Source organism: Mercenaria mercenaria, chromosome 14 (genome assembly GCF_021730395.1).
Source record: "Mercenaria mercenaria strain notata chromosome 14, MADL_Memer_1, whole genome shotgun sequence".
Taxonomy (NCBI): Eukaryota; Metazoa; Mollusca; class Bivalvia; order Venerida; family Veneridae; genus Mercenaria; species Mercenaria mercenaria.
Window position 1 is genome coordinate 35,097,004 of NC_069374.1, and position 20,562 is coordinate 35,117,565.

At 36.3% G+C, this 20,562-nt stretch overlaps 1 protein-coding gene and 1 non-coding gene across 2 annotated transcripts; both read right to left on the reverse strand.

Annotated features, from left to right (window-relative positions):
- On the reverse strand, nt 1-73 carry Trnav-cac (transfer RNA valine (anticodon CAC)). Its single transcript has one exon. It is a non-coding gene; the product is annotated as a tRNA-Val (tRNA).
- A 3,035-nt stretch (nt 74-3,108) lies between these two features.
- LOC123527249 (uncharacterized) lies at nt 3,109-20,535 on the reverse strand. The gene is made up of 11 exons (XM_045306593.2): nt 20,081-20,535; nt 14,702-14,869; nt 13,680-13,847; nt 12,259-12,371; nt 10,989-11,170; nt 9,895-10,048; nt 9,497-9,553; nt 9,079-9,229; nt 7,030-8,421; nt 6,179-6,270; nt 3,109-3,233 (listed from the first exon to the last, which is right to left on the reverse strand). Exons 1-11 carry the CDS (start codon nt 20,341-20,343, stop codon nt 3,109-3,111), a joined length of 2,865 nt encoding a protein of 954 aa, XP_045162528.2. The 5' UTR covers nt 20,344-20,535.
- Nucleotides 20,536-20,562: the final 27 nt, after the last annotated feature.

A 20,562-nucleotide genomic window follows, 5' to 3' on the forward strand; every position in this document is an offset into this window, starting at 1 on the left:
TGGTTCCGCTGGGGCTCGAACCCAGGACCTCTCGCGTGTGAAGCGAGCGTGATAACCACTACACTACGGAACCAGACAGTTACTTAACAAATAGTCAAGACCCTCGAGTGGTTTGTCGTCCGATTTATCACGTTTCAGAGTTCAGATGCGCAGGGATTGAATCACGGGGGCGTTAGCCTGAATGGTTTAATATCTAAGCATATGAACGATGAACCGTGGCAAATTTAATGACAAACCACAAGAAGACATTACCTGTTTTCATTCTTATATGTTCACTGAAATAGTTTAATTAAAAATTGCAGTGTTTCATTTATCTTAGTAGGAATGATCTGTTTTACCCGAGGCCTCGTACTTTATCTCCCAAAAAATTAAATGTTTCAACTGTAGTCGTTAAAGATGTACGGTGTTCCGTTAGGGCCAGCGCCTGCTCCCTGTGAGCGCGAAGCGCGAAGGTACGACGGTACGATGGCGAAGTGTCGTAGTGTCGCGCTTCGCCATTGTACTGTCGCGCTTCACCTTCGTAGTGTTGCGCTTCATTATCATACTGTTGCGCTTTGCCAGTGTCGCGCTTCGCCATTGTACTGTCGCGCATCGCCATCGCACTGTCGCACTTCACCATCATAGTGTTATCATTGTACTATCACGCTTCACCATCGTACTGTCGTGCTTCGCCATCGCATTGTCGCGCTTCACCATCGTAGTATCACCATTGTACTGTTAGGGCCAGCGCTTGCTCCCTGTGAACGCGAAGCGCGAATGTACGACGATACGATGGCGAAGCGCGCAACAACGATGGTGAAGCGCGACAGTATGATGGCGAAGCGCAACAGTACTGTCACCATCGTACTGTCGTGCTTCGCCATCGTACTGTCGAGCTTCGCCATCGTACTGTCGTGTTATCACTATCTTATTGTCGCGCTTCCCCATCGTACTGTCACGCGTCGTACCTTCGCGCTTCGCGTTCACTGATGGAACACCGCAGTATACTGTTTAAACATATTTATTCCCAGCAATATACATAATTATAGCAACATACAAACTTTACAAGTACAGTTGATGGAAAGGATTAGAATGAAAGAAAATCTTTAATATAGAGTTCTTCTCCTACAATGGACAGGTAAATAATTGTTTCTTAAAAGTACAGTGAAGCTTTAAATATGATAAATATGGGAATATGGTCTAGTATAATCAAATTTTTAACGCTTATTGCTTTGCACCAACGCTTATTGCTTTGCACTGATTACAGATTAAATAACATCATTCGTGTATATCTACAAATATTACAGAAACGTATACATGATTTCTTAGCCGGTTTGTAGTAAGATGGATCACGGTTCGTAGTTCAGATGCTTAGAAATTGAACCACGAGGGCTTAGAGATAATGTTAACATGAAGGGGTAAACGTGAACCGGCAATTAATGACAAACCACAAGAAGACTATTGTTTTCATTCTTTATGTTCATGAATATTATTTAAATTAAAATTGCAGTGTTTCATTTATCTTAGTAGTAATGACGTTTACCCGAGGCTCGTACATATTCCAAAAAATTAAATGTTTCATATGTAGTCGTTAAAGTACGGGTTACTGGGTTTGACTGCGCTTAGCGCGAAGCGCGTAAGGTCAGACGGTACTGGCAAGTGTCGAGTGTTCGCGCTTGGCATTGTACTGTCGCGCTTCACCTTTTAATGCGGCATTCTTACAACTGTTGCAAATTTGACCATCGTAGTGTCCGCTCGGCCATTGTACTGTCCCAGATCGACCTACGTCATGTCAACTTCACTCATAGTGTTAGCATTGTACTACAGCTTCCATCGTATTGCGTGCATCGCAATATTGTCGCTTCATTTCACTGTAGTAAACATACTTACTTTAGGCGCGCCGCCCCTGTGACGCGAAAGCCAAGTACGTCGATACGATGGCGAAGCCGCACACGACGGAGCGCGACATTATGATGGCGAAGCGTCGACGTAACTTCCAATAGCTTAAGCGACAGCCGGTTCGCCATCGCATGTGGTTTGCACAGCTTATTGTCGCCCTTCCCATTGTACGCACGTCGTTACCTTCCGGCTTGCGTTCACTGATGAAAACACGAGTATTATATCTTCTTCAAGCAATTTAGATTCCAGCATTATACAAATTAAGCAACATACTTTAGCAAGATTGGGAAAGATAGAATTAAGAAAATCTTAAATAGAGTTCTTCTACCTACAATGAACAGGTTATAAATTGTTTCTATAATTGCAAACTTTAAAATATTCAAATGAATATACTATATAATAAATTTTTTCTGTGTTAATAAATCAACATATCTTTGCACTGTTTACAATTAACAACATCATTCTTTACACGGTTAAAAACATGAAATTAACATGTTTACTTAGCCGATTTTAGCTAGATATCACGTTCATATCAATGCTTAAAATTGATCCATGCTGTTCGTAACAGTTTCTCTAACCCATATGTTTGAAAAACGAACACATGGATCCTACCAGACTGCGATGCGAGGTGGTCTGATCCATGTGGTCGCAAACGGCTACTTTGAGTTTATTTCATGGCGTCGGAAGATAATACGAAAGTTTTTAATTCATCTTCCAGACCAAGGATTATGTTTACAATACCTATTGGTTAGGCTAACCAGGTTAGGAAATTCAATTTAGAAATACTCCAGGAATAGCACTTTGTGAACATAATTAGATAAAAGTTTGAACCTAAGTACATAGCTGCCAAAATCTGATCCTACCTTCAAGAAGCTGAAACATAAAAATAAAGTTTAGTGTCCACATGTATAATTTTTTTATTAGCATACTTGCGTGTTTCTCCTAAAATATTCTATCTCCGAGGTTGTTAACAATTGGAATATAAACTCGTAAATCAGTAATACAAGTTTATGCTAAAAACATGCCACATTTCAACTTGATAAAAACCAATCCACAAGCTTCTTTCTAAGCACACAATTTTGATGACAAAAAGAATATATGTTATAGAAATATAAATATTTTTTTCATACTTTTGTGTTTACACGTTATTCACTACAGGAAAAATAGTACCGAGAGAATTTTGAATGTCTTACATGATGGTAATGCGAGCCAGTGAGTCCGATTTCGGCTCTATACTATCGTGTTGTTTCTGTTAATCATATTGAAGACAGCGTTACTGATGACGAAGTCTAGTATTTCAAACACCGTCATAACACTAGCGCCTATAAACAGGCCTATAGATCCACCAATGTCACCTGAAGAAAAGAAAAAACAGCTTAATGTGATTTGTCACGTAGAAAGGGGACATCTATTTGCGTGAGTTTTCTTCCCTGAAAAAATAAAGTTTGCCAGTTTTTATTTTCATATTGTACTTATATACATGTTTTTCAGTGAATTACCGAAGTAGAGTTAAAAACATCTGGTATTTTCACAGTGAAAAAAAATCAAATACAAAATGTATATTCTTGACTTATAAGAAATTGTACAATGAAACATGAAATAAAAAGATTTATTTTATGCTAACTAATGAAATACTGTATTCTATCAGTTAAATATTTTCATATTTCATCACTCACACTGTGAAAAATAGGGGAAAATCTATATTTTCACACTGTGAGGATATAGCTCCGCCCCTCATTACATTTAAATTTTAAAAATATTTGCTTAAAACAGGATGAAAATTGTAGCCGCACTTTCTTCTTTATAGTATATTTCTCGATTCAAATTATTTTACTTTTTCTGTTTCCCGCGCTGAGATTAAAATAGTTGCAAAATGCACATCTCAACGTAATTGAGCATAAAATAAAAAGATTTTTTTTTCGTGAATATAGAATATATCTCACCTCGAAGTGAGAAATTTTTCACATTTTCACTCGCGCTACGCGCTCGTGAAAATTTTTGAAATTTTCTCACTTCTCAGTGAGATATATTCCATATTCACTCAAAACAAACAAATATCCTCTATATTGTGTTTGTTTTACATGTAAGATAATTAATTTATTTATTTTGTTGGGTTTAACATTGCACCGACACAGTAAAAGGCCATATGACGATATTCCAGCTTTGATAATGGTGGAAGACACCATATGCCCCTCCGTGCATTATTTCATCACGAGCGGGCACCTGTGTAGAACCATCGTCCTTCCGTAAGCCAGCTGGATGGCACATGAAGAATTCTACATGTATCTTTCAGTCATGAACACCAGATCCTAATTTTGAGAGTAGGGGCCAGCATATAGTCCCCCCCCTCACACACACCCGACTTTTGACCCCAAAAACTGATTTTTTTTCAGGAAAATATAGTAAGTTAAAGAAAAAAAGCCCATTTGGGAGAGAATTTAGATGTATTGATATAGGTTTGACGTGATGTCTGTTGTCACTAATGGGGAAGAACGTTTTTGTATGTTTTTTTTTTTTGGTTGTACGAAACTTTTCAGGCAAAATCTGGATAGGTTTAGCTGGCCGGCCCCTTTCTTGCCCCCCCCCCCCCCCTCTTACCCCTGAAGTTTGAGTTCGCTCCTACGCCACTGTGTAACATGAAAATATAACGCTCTTTGTATAATTTAATTCAGATGGTATACAATTTGAATAGTAAGTACACAAGAAACGTTAAAACATTATTTCTTGACTGGACGTCCGGCGTTTTGTAGGATGGTGCCGTTTTTACCGCAGACTACAATGCCAATGTCCGAAACAGGTTTGTTTAGCTCAAACGCAAAATATATATATATAGGCAAAACTAAGATCGCATTATACTTCAAGGCTATATTAATTGCAAAATAGTAAATATATAAATGCACTTGCTTTAATGTATGATCTTGGTTGCATTTAAAGGCACAAAGTACTTGATGTAAAATGCGTATTTACATAAAATGAATTCATTTCTTGCAGACCAGACTTGCGTTTCCGGTGAATTTATTAACGATTCGTGCGTTGATTGGCAATTAGGCCTGTGTTATGTTAAATTCATTAAAAGTCAAATTCTTTGATAGGTGTTCTTTAATCCTTAAAGCAAATTTCTCGATTAAAAAATGATTCTTTGTGAGGAAAAAAACATAACTTTGCGTAACAAATGATAAAAGTAAACTGTTGTGCGTCACTGAAACATCACGACCTCATTCAACGGGTTTAATAATTTCAATTTGATTATAACGCATATTTTTTTTTTGGCATTTTAATATCTTCAGAATCCCGAGGAAATGGTTGGTACCCAAGCCTGGTAGGGCGAACCAACACATCCCTAAGGATTCTGTAGATGTTATGAAACGAAATTAACATTTGCTAATGCTGGCTGTTCTAGCATAATACGTGTAAAAAGCTCAAAAATGGATTATTGTCCATGAACGTCATTAATTAAATGTCTATGAAATGCGCGTGCCTGTCAGCGTACCTTTATGACGTTGACGTCATGCCTATTTGAATTAACCGTTATGGGACCGCAATACATCACACGGAACATCAAAATTTCTTCTTTATCTATCTAAGACCAAGTTAATTCGACCAACGTTTCCTATACTTAAAACGAAGTAAATGTCAAAGCTTTATTACACTAGTGTAATACCGAAGACGGAAGTTATGTGGACCTGATGGCTTTACTTCACTCCTACGACGCCAAACATGTAATAAAGTACGGAAGAATAGTCCACCACTGGTTGTAAATACAATAGGGTTATTATAACATTAGCTTGATCTGGAATGCAATATTCGGCTCGAGTGGATTTTGCTAGATCGGATCTCACGAGGCGCGCAAGCGCCGAGTGTGATCCGACCGTGCAAAATCCACGAGAGCCGAATACAAAGTCCCAGATCTAGCTACTGTTATAATGACCCTTTTATTATAGGCTATACCTTTACCTTTTTGATTCTTGTTTTGTACATGAACAAAATCTTCAATGTTTATCGATATTAGATGGAACTTAGTGAAATTTTTATGTGCGCTATTTATAGAATTTATGTCGGGTCATGCATAATAATGAAAATAGTCCGGCAGCATACAATACGGAAGGTACAATACGGAATTTAAAAGGTACAATACGGAAATTTTTGCCTGTCAGTTCATATTTAATTGTGAAATACAAGCCGATTTTTTTACAGAATTTATATAGGTATATAATAAAGATGGTTATATCCAGTTCGAGGGTACCTGTATTGGTGATAATGAGGCTGATCAGTTGTATAAAACAGACACAGTATAACTTACACAGAAGTGCGATAGCATCATACGCTCTCTGCTGCTCGATTTCTTCATGTCGTAATTCTTTGTAGTAAATATCAAGCTGTAGAAAATTGTCCCTGAAATTATCATGTTTTCAAACTTATTCTATTACTGTAACTGTAACATTATAGACGTAAAAGATGATTAAACAAAATTCAGTATCCTACACATAGGTCATGATTCATCACATTTGTTTTGGTCAATAATGATGCTATTATGATAATTATGTGGTTGTATTTCATTTGTAGAAGCTTTTATATGGCTGTTTAGTAGTCACATTCGCTTCGCCACGATCGTTTCTTACAGACGCAATTGTAATTTTTGTCAATGTATAAAAACTTATTTCTCAGAAATGAACAATATCATGTAGGCTAAATGATCTAAATCTATCGGGAATTGAAAGATACATGTCGTGGGTGTTGTTGGCATGTGGATATTTGGCCTTTCTTTTTTGGTTGAAAAAATGTTAGAGCGTGAAACGAAGGTCGCTGTGAAATGCAGCACTGCTGACATTCATATAATATACTAGTATAGTAAATGGGAGCTGGATTTATTTTGGGTCATTGAATATCTATAGATGTTTTATTATCATATATGGCATCATTATTGAGCAAACAAATGTGCAGAATGCTTATGATCCTAAAAATTAGTCTCCTCTTATAGTAAGATATTAGCCTGCAATGTATTGTTTATTGATAAAGACGAGTAAATAACTAGATTGCTCAGAATATTGTAAACGAAAGAAAATCAGGAAATTGATAATTTAAGAACTGTTTACATAACAAGACCATTGTAAAAATTGTTTTTGAACAAGTCTAGTCTAATGTAATACTTACCGAATGAAACTTTCTCCCATTTCGTTTCCATGTAAGAATTCGCGGAGCTCCTCTGTGAGCGTCTCTGTGGCCTTGACGAAAACATTATCCGTATTGCGCAATACATTTCGGAGATCGTTGTCGTCCTGAAGCATTTTTACTATCGAATTTAAATCTGTGGCAACGCCTGTGTAGTTTTGCAGAAAGTCTGTCATGTTTTTGTACTTGTAATATTCCACGCTGTCCTTATCTTTGAGAATAGTTTCCCATATGAGGAGGCTCGTCGATCTAATGGCCTTCCAGGTTTCGTAAATAAATTGTCCTTTCTGGCGAATTTCCGTGAAAAATAATGAAAGCATGTGCAAATCATTACTGACAGATTTGGATGTAAATATCTCTGCCAATCGCAGTTTGGTTACATTTTGTGTCGAGTTTTCTACGAAATATTCTTCTGCTAACTTGATTCCGCTCGCTAAATCTGTATAAACCCCACTTTGAATAATGAAAAGAGAGTTTCTCAGCGTTCGTAATGCATTGAACTGTTCGCCAATGTTTTCATCAAAATCTCTCCTCATGTTAGAGAAGTTCTGCATGCGCTCTTGAATAAAGCGTAAAGGTCTATCCACAGACTCGAAATAAAACGTACTTTTACTGTGGAAAAAGTCTTCACATGCGTCAATAAACTGTCCGCTGAGAGTGTGCATTCTCAGAAAGTCAAATGTGTCAGACGTATTGTGGTAAGTTTCATCAGTAAACATTTCAAAACGATTTGTCCATTTCAAAACACGTTTTATGTCTTTACCAACGCGCCTGGAATAACGTCTGGCATATGCGTTATGTGAGAGAGATTCGTTCAGAAGCAGTTTTGGGACTATCGCCTCGTTATCCTTGCGTGGAATGTCCTTAAACTTATAGTTGAATATTCTTTGACCCGTTTCGTACGCCGTATAAATCTGTGTGTAATTTTGATAAGCCCTTCCCGCTGTTTCAATCTTACTTTGCAAAATAGTTTTCAAGTATGTGTGGATCATACCTGCGGGAACACTTTTATTCTGTTGAATTGCCTCAAACATCTGACGTAAAAGAAGTTCGGTTTTAAACACGTGCTCATGAAACCCAAAACACAGCGTATTCAGTGTCCTTTCCTCCATTGCGTCACGCGCCCGCAAGAAATTCTTCTGAATAGAATATTCCTGGTAATCATACAAAAACTGTTTCCGGTTTATCGTTGATGTCATATTTTCCCGCCAATTCTTAAGAGTCTCCATCTGATTATCCAAACGCTCTAGAATATCGACTGCAAATAAATATTTTAGTTTTTTGTAATTTTCGACTGTTCCTTGTACCGTCTCTTCGAATCGCTTCAGAATTGCCGTGTTCATTTTTGAAGTGACTTCCCTTGCCCTGTAAAATCTGAAGAAAATGGATAATGTTATGGCCAGTCTGCAGTCGATATGTACACATTCGCGCAGTGATTATCAATAAACAGTCAGATCAAAAATGGATTTCATTCTTTCTATGCAACTGTAGACAGAGGTAGATAGATCCTCCGTTTGTAAGCTTTAAAAGGAGTTCCTCAAAGCTCTCTACTGGCGCCTTTGTCATTTGTGCTTCTTGTGAATTAGTTTGCTATATGTAAAGCGCCTTTGAACGTGTAATCATGAAAAGGGCGCTATATAATAATAAAATTAATAGTAATAATGATAATAATAATAATGAGTTGCCGTTACTGTTAAGATATGCACAGCAGATAATTTCAAAAACAAGACTGTGGAGATCTACCAGGTGATCTCAGTAATGGCTCATTACACTTTCACTATGGTCTAAACTACGGCTGTTGAACTTCAATGCTTAAAAGACTAGAACTTTTATTTCTTACATATATACAATTCAATGACATTGAGCTAGAAGATGCTGATCTTCAGACAGTTCTAGAAATTCTTATAACCTAGGAAACATATTTAGACACGCACCTATTCAAAAATGTCTGTTCTAATTATGGGAATAGGAGAAGAAATGCTTAGTTGCATATCAACTAGGTAAAGCAGACTTACGATTCCAGAAACTTACTTCTGTTTCAAATCCGCTGATTTAGCGAGACCTAGCAGGTTGCCTTTCACATTAGCTGAGGTCGTGGCGTATGAAATGGAACTCTCGTATAACTGATAATTACATGAAGTCGGACAGTCACATTCGACTACTGTTCTTTTCCGTATATGTTCTGAAATAAAATTGGAAATAAGACAAATAACACAAGATAAAGTATTTTGACATCTTGGAACACTTCTGCGAACTTTGGTCAATCTTGTTGTTTAATTTCTTTGAGGAACCTTCTAAAGTATTAATTAAGGCTTATATCAGTGAAATGAATTTCTAATTCCAGGTCAATTCTTTAATATATCAATATTTTAGCTTTTACCGGACAGTATGAACGGTTCTAAATTAGTACATCCGGCCATGTAACATCTAAGATTAGGTGATCACTTACCGTATGCTTTGAGGTAACAGTTAAAATATTGTTTCACTGTGCAAACTGGAAGTTTTCCTGAAACCCAACATAACAAATTGTACTTTGTATAAAAATGTTTTTATATGTGTGTGTGTGGGGGGGGGGGGGGGGGGGGGGGCGGCTGCGGCTGTGTCACAGTGTGACGGCTTTATTTCAGTATCGCATTCAGTTTTAGTTGTTTCAATACATGCATACGTAATACATATTATAAGTATTAATATATAGATAATAGTTACATTTGCATTCAATATTCTAAGCACTGGAACTATTTTTTTCTGAAAAAAAATCCATGTATAACATGACGTAAGAATATGTTCTAAATACACAGTTCAACATCAAAAACAAGCGACTACAAGATTACGTAAAAAACTGCTCACCATTTATATTAGGCATGTAGAAATTTCGACAGTTGCACTTTTTGCCAACGTAGTCCGTAACACACTCTAGGATGCACATTTCCGGTGTATATCTTTCGGTTGAAATCAATGTTCGCTCTCCGCAGTCGCCATGAGGTTTGGGTAAATTTTTTATCTGAAACGCAGAATGTTGTCAAAATTGTTTTCAGTTGAATTGAAAATTATTCTAAATATGTTCACACTAACAAACAAACATGTGAACGGATCTTGATACAATCATACACCATAGGAGTCTGAAATTATATCAATAAGACTCCAGAAGTTTGTCTTAAAAATATCCCCTGTATATAAAATAAACTTCTGCGGTCTTATTGATAGAATTCTAGACTCATGTGCATACACATTCTGTCTTTTCTGATCTCTGAAAAGTTCAATCTATGATACTGAAAAGTAGAAACAATGAAACCACGATACTGAAAAGTAGAAACAACGAATAAGCAATACGGTATGACTCCTTGATGGAAAATTATTTCCTATTAATTTTCAATCACTGGAGGAAAGATGACACTAGTAATTCATGGCTACTTGCCCACAGAGGTTCTTTTTCACCAAATGTGACGTAAATTGTATTTATATATATGACACTGAAAAATGATAAAGTGAGTGAAAGCGGTATTATATGTTGGTATAAAAGCAAGAATTTAGGAATATATTTCAAAAGCGTTGCAACGATTTACTCCCTCCAGCATAATATTTTTGTTAACTAGTTAGGATATCTTGCAAAATTCACTTGTCAATCACTTTGTACCATTGGTCACTGACACAATATTTTATAGATTTTTAAGAGAAAGAAAAAAAAAAACAAGTCGCTAATCTGTCGGAGCAATCCCAAGGACAGAACAACGTATACGAGCAATTATGAGGGCAGAATATTCTACAATAGCAGATTGTCATAACTATATAATTGGTACATAAATTTCGTATCATGTTTTCCTAAACTGCATGCTTATCAAAATTCATATTATTTATTTAACGATGCGTAAGTCGTTTATGGTAGATATGAAATAAGAGAACTTTCTCCGCTGTTCTATAGTCGCAGCTAAAATCATACTAACCACAAGTACGCCGAGTCCCACGAACGCATGCGCACCCGCGGGTATGGCTAATCCAATTTCCTCCACGCGAGGAAATTCCGACTCTGAGGTGGCCAGAAGTTTGATCCCGTTTGCATCGTGAGGGCCTGGCATAGCATTATATCGCTCCACATTAAGAGTAAGCCGAAGGCCATGTTCAGCCCCTATCAACAAAATAAAACAGATATCATAATGTTGTGTTTAGTATTGAAATTATTACTATCGGCTCATAATCAAGCTATCCAGAATATATGTCAAATAACGATGAGACCGTTTCCCTGAGTTTCATAAAAAATTTAAAGAAAAAAATCAACGAAAATGCAATTTATTCAGATATAAATCAACGTAACTCGGGGGAAAGTACGCTTCATAACTCGGGAATGCACGTGTCGCAACTCGGGGAATGCACATGTCGTAACTCGTAGAATACACGTGTAGTAACTCGGGGGATGTACGTGTCATAATTCTGGAAGTGTGTGTCGTAGCTCGGGGAATGTACGTTTCGAACTTTGGGGGAAAGTCGTGCCATAACTCCGGTAGTGTGTTTCGTAACTCAGGGAATGTACGTGCCATAATTCGAGGAATGTACATATCGCAACTCAGGGGATATACGTGTCGTAACTCGGGAAATGTACATGCCATAACTCGAGGAATGTACATGTCGTTACTCGGGGAATGTACATGATGTACGTGTCGTAACTCGGGGGATGCACCCGTGGTAACTCGAGGAATGTACATGTCGTAACTCGAGGAGTATATATGCGTTATATGGGAAAATATCCGTGTCGTATCTCGGGGGATACATGTACGTGTTGTAGTAACTTGGGGAAAGTACATATGGTAACTCGAGGGATGTACGTGTCGTAACTCTGGGAGTAAAGGTGTCGTAACTTCGGGATTGTACATGCCGTAACTCGGGGAATGAACGTGTCTTAACTCTGGCATTGTACATGCTGTAACTCCGGCATTGTACGTGCCGTAACTCCGGGAATGAACGTGTCGTAACTCCGGCATTCTACATGCCGTAACTCCGGGAATGAACGTGTCGTAACTCCGGAATTGTACATGCCGTAACTCGGGGAATGCACGTGTCGTATATCAAAGTTTGATAAAAACACTAAAGAAACAGAGCACAGTAATGGCATTGATCGATTACACGTTTACACTACAGAACTGATTTGTAAACTAGTAGTGTGGTAAGGGGCACTGTGTAAGTAGCAATGAAGGGGTCTCTTAGAAAATTACACCTTACCTGAAAATGACACGTCTAGCTGAGATTTGTCGTTAAATGTATAACACATCCCGTGGTCGGTCAAGGTCGTGGTAAAATTATCTGCCGAACACCTTTCTCCGGCCCAGGAACAACTGAAAATGGCGTAAATATAAAATTTTGATATACAGTTTTAGGTTTTTCTAAAAGCTTGTCATTCATTACACTACTCAATATAAACTGCAGCTTATATTGAGTAGTATGTATTCGAAGACGAGGATCGTTCGTTTTTTGCAGAGTTTGCGATGTTTTCACGAGTGCTGGAGAACTTCATCTTACACCACCCCGGGTGTAAGATGACTCTCGTGCTGTAAATGGCGTATATAACGACCTACATCCGTTTGGTAGCTTTGTGCATTAATCTTTTTAAGTAAAAACCGGATAAAAATCCAATACGTTGATAGTAACTGTTCCTTTTTGTTCCTTCCAGTATACTTTTCGATAAAAAATACACTGTACGTAAAAAAAACCTTAAAGCTTTCTTTTTTCACTGCCTTTGTAAAAGATGACGTATTTCCTGTGTATGGACGGTAGTTTAGACACGCTACTGTAAGAAAACAGTACTATACAAGCAAGTCATTTGTTTGGTTTTATTTTAACTACCATTTGCAAGAATAAGATACTGTCAGTGGCTGCAAGTCTGTGCAGATCTAGGGGAATATCCGGCTCTTTGGTAACTGTTAAGCGGTGATCTCATGTCATTATACACTTTTCCATAATTATTCAGGGCAATCTTTAACTTCTAAGTAACCATCTGATATACTTATGTCTACAAAAGCAGTGGCTCGGGAAATTAATTCTTCCAGTGCGACACCCTCTGCATAACGTAATAGTTATGACAACGACAGTCATGATACTAAGTTGTTGCTGCAGTAGTTATTGTTGTTGCTACTATAAATGCTGCCGCGCCCGCCTCGGGTTACAAAGCTGAATTTTGAGAGCAGTCAACACTTTTGGTCTTTTAGTCCTGATGAGTGCAATCTTGTGGTTAACCAGTTAAAATGTAGAATTCTGAAACTCAGTCCTTATACATAGTTTTTAAAATCAACTGTAGCACTTAAAATTAACGCAAATTAAATAAAACTTCTGAGAACGTTCCAAATCAGATGTAACCCAATCCAGTTGATAATGTAATGTATCATGTATATAGTGTATCAACGCTAGACAATCTACAAAAAGGTCTCGATTGTTTTCATTCTTGCATCATACTCATTGAAATAATTTTGATAAAATCATACTGGACTTTATTTGTCCGAGGTATAATGACCCGAACGTCATGCGGCAAGTTGACGTCATAATTGACGTCAAATTTATTTCTCCCCGGTCTGCGCTTCAACTTTATCGCAGGATAAACAAAGCTTGACTTTGTTTAACTGGCAACGAAAACATGATTAAAGCATTACCTAATTATAAAATCGTCCTTGCTGTGTCCAAGTTTGGTGTACAATTCGTCCAAACCAATGTCCAAATGCGAGCTTTGTAGCGAAGATGTGTTAATCGAGTCTTTACTTCCGTCATGATACATGTCCTCGATAAGCTGGTAAAGGTCAAGTTCACTGGCTTCTGTCGCCCTATTCAAGTTGTAAAAAGAAATCATTCAATATTTAGTTAATAGTAATTTCAACACAGTGTGAAAGAAATTCAGCTAATCTAAAACTATGGAGACGAATGCGAAAAGAACAGCTACCCAAAGAAACTGGCCGCTACAATTAAAGGGGAAGCAATCCCTAACTATAAGATGATTTTATATGAAAGCCATCGAAGAAGCATTTATATGGCTGGAAGGTTTTCAAATGTGGTCACAATACCCCTGTTGCATTGAAGTTTTAAAAATGGCTAACCACGGAGGCAGTCATTTTAGTGTGTTTATGGCGTCTTTACACAGTGCTAAAATATTTGTCTAGAAAATAATTGATAAGAATAAATTGTGTAGTTTGTTGAATTTCAAGTGTAAAAAAACTTGATAACTACTTTAAATTTGTTCTACTTGCAAAAGTGGAGAAACAATTTTACATAATGACGGAAAAACAGTTCAAATAAATTTCTAAAAAGTCATTAAATCCGCAATTGTGTTTTGTTGCCACGGAGAAAAAATTGCTGTCCTTTTGATTAAATTATTAAAATATTCACAATTTTCAATTCTGAGCCGATTTTAATTCTTTTCTTTTTTCTTTTTTTTTGTTTTTTTTTTTTTTGTTTCACTGTCATAATGATTTTTAAAGACCTAGCAGGCATAATCTTTAAAGTACCATAACTAAATGGTAATATTTGAAAGTGTTTTTAATTTTGATCACAGCAGATTGGAGCAACATATTGATATGTTATGCAGATGATAACGGCTTCCGTGGCCAGTTAGAAAGCAATTATGGTGTTGGTCAATCTCATATTTCTAACATTTTTTAAAAAAATAGTCGAGTTATATTACCGGAATGCATTCTGGTTGCAGATTGTAATGGTGGGAAACACGAGACTCTGGTTATAGTTAACTTTGATGTTGACAGCGATCGGCGACTGTAGTAAGTACTGGACACGATCAACAACCTGAACAACCATCAGACTGGAGCAGGTCACTGTCAGTAGCAGCCAGAATATCCTGAAATAGAATAATTGTGAGTTTTAGACAACTACCTGTCCTAAATTTACATAAATAATACGGAGTTAGATCCCCGGGCAAAGTTTACGTTCTACGTGACATTTTGGAAGAAGATCATTCGATTTCCACCTCAGATGCAAAAGTGGCAGCTACTTACAGAGAATTTGTTAGTACTGATATGGAATCTTGAAATACTTGTTAGCGTGACTGAAATACTGACGGGAAACGGAGCTCTCTTTCGCTCCTTGCCTCACATTCACTGAGGCGGGAGGTTGACACACTGTACCACTCTGTATTGTTATGCCCTCTCTTATTTTTTTTTACAGATTTGAATTTTCATTTCAAATGTATAGAGTAAGAAATCATGATTTTTGTAATATTTTTTTTACTTGAGTGTTAATGTACCAATAAGCACCGTCGCGGCAAAAGGGGACCTTCATCTTGTTTAGACTCAAAGATGATAATATTAACAAACTTCGATCGAACTGGTAATAATAGGATGGGAATGACGCTGGCCTTGTACATCATTGTATAGCCCTACATACCTTCTTAACATACACGTATATGCATTATTCTTTCATACATTTGCTCTAAATTATTGTCGCCTAGAATTTACAAAAGACGGGATTTTATTGTCCCTTTTCCAAAATAAAATGAGAGACAGACGAGTGGGGTAAGAGTAAATCTCGGAAATATCTATTCACTGAGTCAAGCCGGAATATTACAGTCATATTTTCTGATATTGTAACATTTAATTTTATTCGAGCTAACTCGATTTTAAGTACCACTTACAAAATTCCGTATAAATGAGACATACCCATAGATTAACCTCATTATTTGGAAATAACTGTGATGAACATAATTCTAGGTTAAACTATATAAATAGTCAGTAATTGGCATAGTATAATGATATAATTGATATCCATTCATATAATTTAATGACCTCTAGGATATTAACATTATTAGGCTATTTAATATTTAACAAATAATCAAGGCCTTCGAGTGGTTTATCGTCTGATTTACCACGGTTCAGAGTTCTGATGCGTAGGAATTGAACGCCCGAGTGGTTAAAAATGCTGAAGCATCTAAACGATGAACCGTGGTAAATTAGAGGATAAATCACAAGAAGGCATTGATTGTTTTCATTCTGACATGCTCATTGACATATTTTAATAAATATTATGCTGGACTTCATTTACTCGAGGAGTAATTATCGAACGTCATGTGCCAATTTGACGTCATAAGTGACGTCATAATGTTCTCTTATCGTCAACCGTTGTTTATCGCGGAATATACAGAGCTTGATTTCCTTCTTTGTTTAACTGGAAACTTAACCGAGTCATGTTAGAATAGGTATTTAACCCGACCTAGAATCTTGGTTAAACTTGTTTTAAGGTCCGATCATACAAGCTCCAACTTGGACTCGCTATCCCGTCCAGCCTGCAGCGGTAGCCATTGCATTAAATTACTTTTCTTACAAAATGAAAAAAAAAATACATTAATGAATTATAAGTTTCGAATTGTAAATGTATAGTTAAACATTATCATCCATCTACTCATGAAATGCACCAGGTTAGGAAACAGAAAGTAACCAAATTATTTATTATTTAATTGCGTTGTGTTTCCGACGGTCATAAAAGTCCCATGTGGACGAATTAATGGATCGTGCATCGAGTTGCTTCTAAAACTTGAAATAAAGTAATTAATCAACTGCAAAATTAATGGACAAATCAGAACAAAATGATTTAATCAACTCTGTTCGAAGGACTGATTAGGGAATATGCTCGAAGACCTAATATACTTTTTTATCCTACCCTCATACAAGATATAGCTTAAAATCGGCCTGCCTAATAAACTTTGCTTTATCTAGACAGTGTCAAGATATCATTTTTGCGGGAATTTTTGAAATCACATATTTTATCATAATTTTGCATTGAAAGCGTCACCATTGTATTGGAAATGCTTGAACTTAGAAATGAGTGGTCAAATTATAGGTTTTTATCCAGAAACAAAAATGTTATTGCAATTTTTCACTTTTACAGCACTTCAGCCGGAAATTTTGAAAAAACCTTTTTTCCGAATTTTTCATAGAAACCGTTATCATTGTATTGGAAATGTTCTAACTAAGAAAATAAGCGGTAATATCAAAGGTTTTTATCCAGAAACAAAAAAGTTATTGCAATTTCTCAATTTCATCCACAAATAGAATTGCACTTGCAAACGTCGTATATGACGTCAAGTCTGCACGCTGTTGCTCTTTCCAACGACTTTTCCCTATTTTCTGAACAGGTAGGATAAATAGAATATTAGATTACTGTCTGAAAAATTTAAATTTATTAGGCTCGTCTACAAAAAAATATAAGGCTCGGCACAGCCTCGCCTAATATATTTTCTTCAACTCGCCTAATAAATTTGAATTTATCAGACAGTAACCTAATATTCTCTATCTAATGTTCTATCAGTACACTTTTTATTTTGCCAGTATCTTGAAAACAGCTATAAGCTACTAGTAAACATTTTTGCAGTTTTTTTGGTTGAATTGTGTGATTAATGACACTGACCATTTCAATAAAATCGAATATTGCTATCATGATTTTATACACTTTTCAACCATTTGATAAAATAGGCATATTCAACAAATCAGTGCCATTTACTTCAAACATAAATCCTTTCGAATTATCTTTACTAAAGGTGTTTGCGTGCGGGATGGGGATGTGTGTAGAAGGGTGTGTGTGTGTGGCCGGGGGAGGGGGAGGTGGGTACGGGAGAGAGTGGATGAGGTTAGTTCTACGAACATGCAATAAAACCCCGCATTAAGACCTCGTTTTATTTATTTTTTTAATACATGTACCAAGGAATGAAATTACAGTGCAATTTCTGAAACATGCCTGTTCACAGCCTAGTATAATTTGTTAAATACAGGAAGCGGCAAATGTGATCTCATTCAAAGCTGTATAAAATGATGGGAAAATTGTTTTGAAATTAAAGTGGCATTATGCGCATCTTACTGCACATATTGTGTTGTTGGTGAATGTTTTATAAAAGCTATTTTTGATTGCTGTGCATTTAAATGTGTTAAATTAACGATAATGCAGCATAAGTATTTGAAGTTGATGCTTTAGAATTAAAGAAATCAAACTAATAAAATAAAAAAATGTAGTTCTTTTCTCCAATCTTCAACACCGTGATCTCCCTTACCTATAGGTAGAGATTTCTGAAGTTGAAGGGAAGCAACTCCTGTGTGCAGTTTGACTTTTCTTAAAAGGACTGCCCATGTCATAATAAGAAAAGTCATATTTGGAAAGATATTATTTCGTAGTGGTAACAGGAAGAGTTTGGTATATTGGGTTAAAAGCTATAATTTCCTCCACCCTTTTTACACACACATCTATTTCAGCTGGATTTTTACTTGAAAATTCCGCTTTAAGGTACATCAACAAGTGTAAAGTACATCTGTACAATAATAATCTGCGAATCATCCTATGTAATATTCTATAGTTACATTTTTATTGGCCAGAGGCATGATATAAAGATGAGATCAAACATTTAATAATGCATGTATAGTAGGTTTGATGTATTTCAACAGGTGCAAACTAATAGTTTAGATTTTACCTTGAAGCTTCTAGTCTTACCGAAACACCAGAAACAGGAACTAATATCTTGTTGTTATCCTGTGTTACGGTTTATGAATGGATTGTGATTAAATCTATGTAAAGAAATGGAAGCGTTGACGGCCTCGATGGCTGGATGGTTAATGTAATTTGCTCGTCAGATGTTGTGTCAGTCTGGTCGCTTAAGGCCTGAATTAGTGTATATAAGGGCACCGGCGGTCTTCCTAAACGATTTAAGCTGGAAGGTTGCTACATGACCCTTAGCAGTTATCTGTACGACATAAAAACAAAACAAACACTCAAACAAACAACAATAAACCATTAAAACGAGGCCACACAAGGTCTCGTCAACTTGTCATTTCAGACTAAAACTCCACAGGTCTTGCGCGCGATCCCTGACCAAGACAGACGATGATTGGACATATTGTCTATTTCCAGCAATCTTTCATTACCAGTTTTATTTTAATATGTAGATGAATTGTTTAAGGTTTAATAGTACATCACCAAAACATCACATTTTTATAAACGAACAACGTCTTTACCAACAACCGACTTGTTCTTTTCCTAAGTATATGGATACTAGAACTATTCTCAAAAAGTTGCTCCCCGAAAAGAGAGATAAAAATCAACAATTTTTGAAAAGGATGTTAAAACCAGTTACGTGAAGTTTAAGCGCTGGGACATTATTGAAAAGGCATCAAAATAAAGACATGTACGTGTAAATGGTTTTCTTTAAAAAATGGTGAGTTTTAAAGGCGTTACGTTGAACTGTCCTGAAGTGTGGCCCCTTCATGCAGTCCCTTTTCGGAATTATATATGCATATATGAGCAAATTGACCGTTGTCTTGTAGAATAATATGCATGTTTTATATGCTGTTTAATTTTCATGTAAAACAAAATTTTGTGAGAAAAGAAATGCAGTAAATACTAAATGTACCTGAAGTCCAATTATATAGCTTGTGAAACAATCTTCTTTCTTCTCATAGAAATAGGTTATCTAGTATCGACAATTTCAAAGGTTCGTGGCATCGTAAAAAAGATGTTTTCAATGCTTTGGAATCTTTCATATACTGACACGAAGAATTGAAAGTAGGTTTAATCAGGTGCATTTTATAATGTTGGAACATCACCTACCGGAAAATGTTGCTTACATAACGTTAAATGAAAAGGTATTTTGAGTCATTAAAGTTTGGAGTGCATTTTTTCAATGAATTCAATTTAGCATAAACTTAGAAGAATATATATATATATATATAATAACATAATTATATTGAAACGGGTATCGAATGTACTATTATTCATACAGATGGCTGCTTAGTCTAAAATAGATATTAAAAAACAAGGAGCTCAATTAGTAATGCGGAAATGTGCTGCCAAGCTTTTACAAAAAGCCGCTTCAATGTGAAAATTACGTTTTCACCAAGAAAATCTTTAAACCAGGACTAAGTAAGTAGCAATAATGTTTGTGAAAACTGAAAGATGAAACTGGGATGGATCACAAACTGCCACAGCAATATACTAGTTCTATAGCTGATGCCCAAAAATGACTGAATCAATATTTTTGAAAATCTAAAGTAACTTTTAAAAACAAATTCCTTACCTTCTTAAGATAAATGCATCCCGGAGAGCTATATATCTGAGGCCATGTAAAGTTGTGTACTGCGTAAATTCGTAACTTAGATCACTCCACGTCACCTTAGTGTCTTCGTCGTTTGGTCCGTGTATACGAGGAGTGATGCTCCGTCGGCGCCGGAACTCCGTCTGTGGGTGTAAATGATCAGGCTCCGCGGGGGCACCCCCTATATCTGAGTTTTTCATTTCTAGAAAACTTCCATTTCTAATCCCAATCGTATTGTCATTCATTAATGCACACTGAATCCAGTCCACAGATTTTTAAATTTTTTTTTATCTGCAAAGTATATCGTAATATTTATCTGTATACGGTGCCAATAACTCTTCGATTTTCATCTGACAATTTAGACTCAACTTTGCATTATATAGGTATAGAAGATATCGATAATTGTTACGGAATCAACATTTTCCCTAAACATTCGCAATACATAATGTACTTTTGCAGACTTA